The sequence below is a fragment of the Sceloporus occidentalis genome, unplaced genomic scaffold (assembly GCF_023333645.1).
Source record: "Sceloporus occidentalis isolate IW3139 unplaced genomic scaffold, rSceOcc1.0.p SCAF_67, whole genome shotgun sequence".
Lineage (NCBI taxonomy): Eukaryota > Metazoa > Chordata > Lepidosauria > Squamata > Phrynosomatidae > Sceloporus > Sceloporus occidentalis.
In genome coordinates this window covers 3,462,501-3,468,822 of record NW_028317047.1, presented here as the reverse complement: position 1 = coordinate 3,468,822, position 6,322 = coordinate 3,462,501, and the positions used below count along the sequence as shown (strand labels likewise).

General features: G+C 44.6%; 1 protein-coding gene across 1 annotated transcript in view; it reads right to left on the bottom strand.

The window, feature by feature from the left end:
* Positions 1-920: 920 nt before the first annotated feature.
* LOC149286659 (STARD3 N-terminal-like protein) overlaps positions 921-6,322 on the bottom strand; it is a 26,121-nt gene continuing 20,719 nt past the window's right edge. The window contains exon 7 of the mRNA XM_089493846.1: positions 921-973. Within this exon, the coding sequence (XP_089349972.1) occupies positions 921-973 (53 nt within the window). The remainder of the gene's footprint in view (positions 974-6,322) is intronic.

Sequence of the window (6,322 nt, the reverse complement as noted above, 5' to 3'; positions counted from 1 at the left end):
GTAAACAGCTGGTTCAAGTGGACTTTTAATCTGTGGATCTATAAAATGTGACCACAGTGTAGTAGTGTAACTTCTGTTCCTGCTATGTTTAGTATGTCTAATGTACCCAAGGGGCATAGATTAAAAGCAAACCATAAAATACAGTATCAGATCACTAAAATCTATTTCTTTAGCCGCCTGTTTTAAGTGCAGCCTGATGGTGAACTCATAAAAACAGATACTTTTAACTAAGCACAAAACCTGAATAAGTAAAGTAGTCTTTACATAATAGACCCACAGAACTCATGCATCGTGTAATGTAAGTAAATACAATCTTCCATATTATTCATATACAGAATAGGTAATATGAAAATGCAGAGCCAACAGTCCATGTTTTTATACAATCTGTATTGAAAAAAGCCCTACATTGTCACACTACAGAGACATTAGTAGTCACTAGTCTAGTCCAGTGCAAGTCATGTAGCCTTATCACAGCCAATGAACCTAAAGGACTCCCCCAAATGTGAAAAGCAGTAGATGGCCAACATGTCAAAAGAACTGAGCAGATTCACTTCATAGTTTCAGCAAGTCATTTCCTCGGGATTTTCCAGGACACCGACTGGGATTCTGCAGTCCTATGGTATTCACGTCAAAAGCAGAAGCAAACACAGAAGCCCTTGTAATGCATACCCAGGTCAAAGGCTCCAATTGGCTTAATTTCTTGTAAACAGTGCCGCGGGAATATCCGGCAACAAAGATGCATCTGTGTTTCGAGTAAGGCTTCAGGCAGTAAAAGCAATGCTACAATTCTAACAGCAGAAAGACATAGGAACAACAAAATTAGTAAGGTACTAAAAAAGTTATCTTTTGTGTAGCTGTCAAAAAGGATATAAGCATATATATCAAACTTAATACAATTTTTAGCTCACCTTTGCATTTCTCTATACAAGAGGCTTTTCACTGTCCTGTTTTTCTTCTGTTTCCTCATCAGATTCTATAACCAAATAAGAAAATACCCGATTGTTACTTGTCACCCACTCCAGTATATTGGAGAACCCCCCACAGTAATTTTCTTAGTGAAAGTTTTAAGGGCATAGGGCTTGTGATGTTTTGGGGCTGCTTATTGATGTTATAGTCAAACGTGTTTGCTAAAAGGGGTTTATAGCTACAAAAAAGGAAGAGATTCACATATGGATGTTAGGGTTCTTAATTAATGCTGTGAATGAGGAAAAGCACTCGGGTTTTAAGGCACCAGTAATGGGGCATACAAAGTCAGTGTCATTATTTTTGCAAGACATACTGTTACGTATATTGAAATATCTGACATTAAGGACGTCTCACATTCACATAGAAAATTAGATGCCACGTACATTTGTTTCCCAAAGACAAATCATTTTTTGATTATTTTGTTTAATGCCAAAAAATTGTCTTTCTTGCTTATACAGTGGCAGTAATTGACTTAGTACTTTTTATACATTATGTTAATAAAAACCCTGTTTGGATATAGAAGAAAGATATAGATGCAATAATAGTTCTTTAATTGTTGACAGGAGGTTCTTGGGATAGAAGAAGAAGGGAAGATTATTGGTTCCGTGGGATATACCTGCAGGGGGATGGATAAATTGGAAAGTGGATGGCTACATTGGAAAATGAAATGAACTGGTTTTGCGGTGAGGTGTAAATAAAGTATAAAAGAGGGTCAAGTAGTGATCTTGGAAGCAGCTATGTCTTATCAGACAAGGCAAAAGAGAAGGATAGTGCACACTGACAGAGTCAAGAGGGAAGTACTGATTAACAGTCTCATGAGCAGTGCGAGACCCAGGAGAATAATCATATTTAAGTGATTAAAGCTCTGGCTTTCATAAGAGTTCCAGGGGGGTCTAATGAGACCCCCACCACTCCCCCTGATTTCAGTGGGATTTCTTTCCTGCCCCTAATAAGATGCTTCAGGTTTCAAGAAGTGGAGCAAAAACATGACCATAGACAGGTCACTGCATTGCAGCTCTGAAGCTACAGCTTATCCTAAAGGTAAGTCATTTTTTGCAACTTAAATAAAAAGTGTGGGGGGGTTCTATTTATTTTTAGATGCGAGTGGTGTTTTTTTTTTTTTTACCTCTAGCATGTGAACTACGGAATATGGCTGAAGTGCATGCTCTTAGTACAAATGAGAGTGTGCTACGGAAGGAGGTGTCTCATAAGCATATCCAAGTATGTGCTTTCGTGAGAAGGAAGAGAAATAAAAAGGTGAAACATGATAGTACGTCTGGTACACAGAGCAAGCATTCCAAAGGGCACATGCAAAGAACGGTCCTTGGTTTTATTTCACGCTTTACAATATTTCCAGCGTCAGGCTCGGTAATCGAGGTGTGAATGGGGCGCAGGGTTAAAATATATATAGTGAGTGCAAGAAAAGTGGTGATTGGGTGGAGAATCGGGGTAAGAGAAAGGAGTAGTTTAGAAAAAAGTTATTGGGTAGAGGCTAACACAGCAAGGGGAGTTGTGAGACTAAGGTCTGATTAAAGTTTTTAATCTAAAAAACTAAAAGGTTTTTTAGATTTTTTAGTTTTTAGATAATAGGTATTCTCTGAAAACTTTTAAGAATATATTCTTCAAAACTACAAATTCCGAAGTTTTTCTCAAATAGGAGTCGTTCTACATAAGTTTTCTTTAAACTAAAAAAAAATATGAGTGTTATTTCTGCAGACCTGCTTCTATCTGTGATCTATGTGATCTATGAACTGATCAACAGACATGAATGCTGATCAAGCAATTGCCTAGTGTAAAATTAATAAATAAATCAAACTACGGTTCTAATCTTGTTCCACACCCCTTCCTTCCTGTAAACTGAAAAACAAAACACATTTTTCATAGGGAATTTACAATGGGTTGAGTTTTTTTATACCAGGAAAGCTAAAGGCAATACTGAAAGCACCAAACGATTGTCAAGGCACCTGTAAATACCACAACGGTTTCCAGACCCCTGAGAACCTACCGACAATTCCAGATTTTAGTTATGTGAAAAAAAGTAGAAATACAGTATAAAATATTCTTAATATACCAATTTTCATAATTCATGTAAATCCAAATTGTGATGTACAGCTGGTTATGCCCATCTTGCATATTGCATAGTGCTTTGGAATAATGATACCATAACAAATAAATAAAAATAGTAACTTCATAATCTCTACACCATAAATGTTTGTACTCTACCTACACATGCAGATCTAAAAAAAGCAAATAAATGTTTTCATAAAGATGTAGGTTCTGGCATTCTCAATTAAGATTAAGACTGAGCTACTTATTTTTCTGCCAAAATCCCACCCAACAACTAACTTCAATTTCATTTTACACTGACTTACCACTATTTGACCTGTGGCAACTGCATGTTGCCTAGGGGTAACTGGATTTACTTATTATTTAAGACCCCTATTAAGAAAGAAGCTTTTTTTCTAAATATTGCTAACATTGCCCACTACACTCTCAATCTGCAACCAAAATAATTATGCATTTCCCATCTAGACTACTGCAATTCCTTGCTCATTGGTTTCCTGCTGCATACATATATGCTCTACAATCTGTTCTCAACCCAGTCACCAGAATTCTCTTTTCTTTCCTCCAGAATGCCATTACCTCCATACTGAAAATGATGCCTTGGTTTCCTATAAAACAGCAGATCCACTTTAAAATCCTCTTTTCTATTTTCAAGGTTCTTCCCTATGCCCTATTCATAACAGATGTCTCTCTGCTCCTTCAAAGGTACAGTATAATACCCCCAACTCTATAACTCTTGAATTCCCAATTCTCCAATACCAAAAGTAAACTAAACAAACCCATTATCATTGTAGCACTACAGTAATTTACAAACTTAACTACACTTATACTGTCAGAACTCCATTATCTGTATGTCCACCCACAAGCAGCTTTTATACATTAAAAACATTGGCACTTTTTGGGATGAATGAAGGCTTTAATTACACAGCTTTTTCGTGATTACCTTTCATTATTATTTACCATCTGGTAATAAGTCACACACCCAACCCTTTTGTAACCTTAATAATTTATACCGAATTCAAACATTTGTTATAATATTGCAGATGACTTTAGAGTTTTATTTTAAATTAAGGTTGTTTAACCCCTTCAATCCCGGAGAAATTTTGCCATTTTTGCGCTATGTCGGTTCAGCGATGATTCTCTTTTACTGTGAATAGTGTACCCATATAAACTATATATTGTTTTTTCAAGGAGAGATAGAGCTTTCTTTTGATACCATAGTTGGATGATTAGCTGAAAATTTAGAATTAGAAATTTAGTAAAAAGTAGCAAGAATTAGAAAAAAAAATCTGTGTTTTTTTCATTTTCCCTCTGAATCCTCACAAAATTAGGTAAAAAGACAGAAAATTCCATCCAGATTTATCCATTTAGGTGTCCTGTAGATGTCGATGTACCCAAAGTGCCCGTTCCCGGCCGCATAAGTTGATCGCGGCCGGCCGGCAGTTTTGCTCTAAGTCCCCGTTTATGGCAGGTCAAGTTGCTTGAGAAACCCTGGAAGTCAATGAGGTCGGATTTGCCGGCCGCATCCGACCCTCGCTCCATCGAAGTCGGCCTGCCTGGCCGGGTTTTCCCGGTGGTGACGTGGAACTCCGTCCCGGTTCGCCAGGGACGTCAGGCACCCTCCGCCGGATATATAGGGAAGCTGCTGCTTGTTCCAGAGAGCCGGCTCCCAACGACCTCGCGAAGCCCAGCCCGGGTGCCGGCCAGGTCCCGGCCCCGGCCGGTAGACCTCCGAAGGTCCCGCCCGGGGCTCCACGGAACTCGGGACGCCCGGCCCGGGTGCCGCACCGGCGGTCCAACCCGCCCAAGTCCCGGGCCGTCTCCCGGGAACACCACCTTGGGGCAGACCCCCGAGGGTCCCGCCAGGGGCTCCACGGACCTCGGGAGGACCAGCCCGGGTGCCGCACCGGCGGTCCAACCCGCCCAAGTCCCGGGCCCGGGAAGACCACCATGGGGCAGACCCCCGAGGGTCCCGCCAGGGGCTCCCCGGACCTCGGGAGGACCAGCCCGGGTGCCGCACCGGCGGTCCAACCCGCCCAAGTCCCGGGCCGGGTCCCGGGAAGACCACCATGGGGCAGACCCCCGAGGGTCCCGCCAGGGGCTCCCCGGACCTCGGGGTGCCCAGCCCGGGTGCAGCACCGGCGGTCCAACCCGCCCAAGTCCCGGGCCGGGTCCCGGGAAGACCACCATGGGGCAGACCCCCGAGGGTCCCGCCAGGGGCTCCCCGGACCTCGGGAGGACCAGCCCGGGTGCCGCACCGGCGGTCCAACCCGCCCAAGTCCCGGGCCGGGTCCCGGGAAGACCACCATGGGGCAGACCCCCGAGGGTCCCGCCAGGGGCTCCCCGGACCTCGGGAGGACCAGCCCGGGTGCCGCACCGGCGGTCCAACCCGCCCAAGTCCCGGGCCGGGTCCCGGGAAGACCACCATGGGGCAGACCCCCGAGGGTCCCGCCAGGGGCTCCCCGGACCTCGGGGTGCCCAGCCCGGGTGCAGCACCGGCGGTCCAACCCGCCCAAGTCCCGGGCCGGGTCCCGGGAAGACCACCATGGGGCAGACCCCCGAGGGTCCCGCCAGGGGCTCCCCGGACCTCGGGAGGACCAGCCCGGGTGCCGCACCGGCGGTCCAACCCGCCCAAGTCCCGGGCCGGGTCCCGGGAAGACCACCATGGGGCAGACCCCCGAGGGTCCCGCCAGGGGCTCCCCGGACCTCGGGAGGACCAGCCCGGGTGCCGCACCGGCGGTCCAACCCGCCCAAGTCCCAGGAAGACCACCATGGGGCAGACCCCCGAGGGTCCCGCCAGGGGCTCCCCGGACCTCGGGCAGCCCAGCCCGTGTGCCGCACTGTCGGTCCTACCCGTTCCCGGCCGCCCAAGTTGCTCGCGGCCGGCCGGCGTTTTCGCTCTAAGTCCCCGTTTCCGGAAGGCCAAGTTGCTTGGAAAACCCTGGAAGTCGATGGGGTGGATGTATAGATATGTCTATAGAGCTGTGGGCATGGAGCCGTAGATGTAGCGATGTAGATGTATAGATATAGACGTGTATATAGATGTAGCTATATAGATACGGAAAGATAGATAGATAGATAGATAGATAGATATAGATGGATAGATATAGATAGATATAGATAGATATCTCTATATGTATATATATATATATATATGTATATATATATATGTATATACATATAGAGATATCTATCTATGTATATATATATATATATATATATATATATATCTATGTATATATATATATATATATATATATATATATATATATATATCTATGTATATATATAT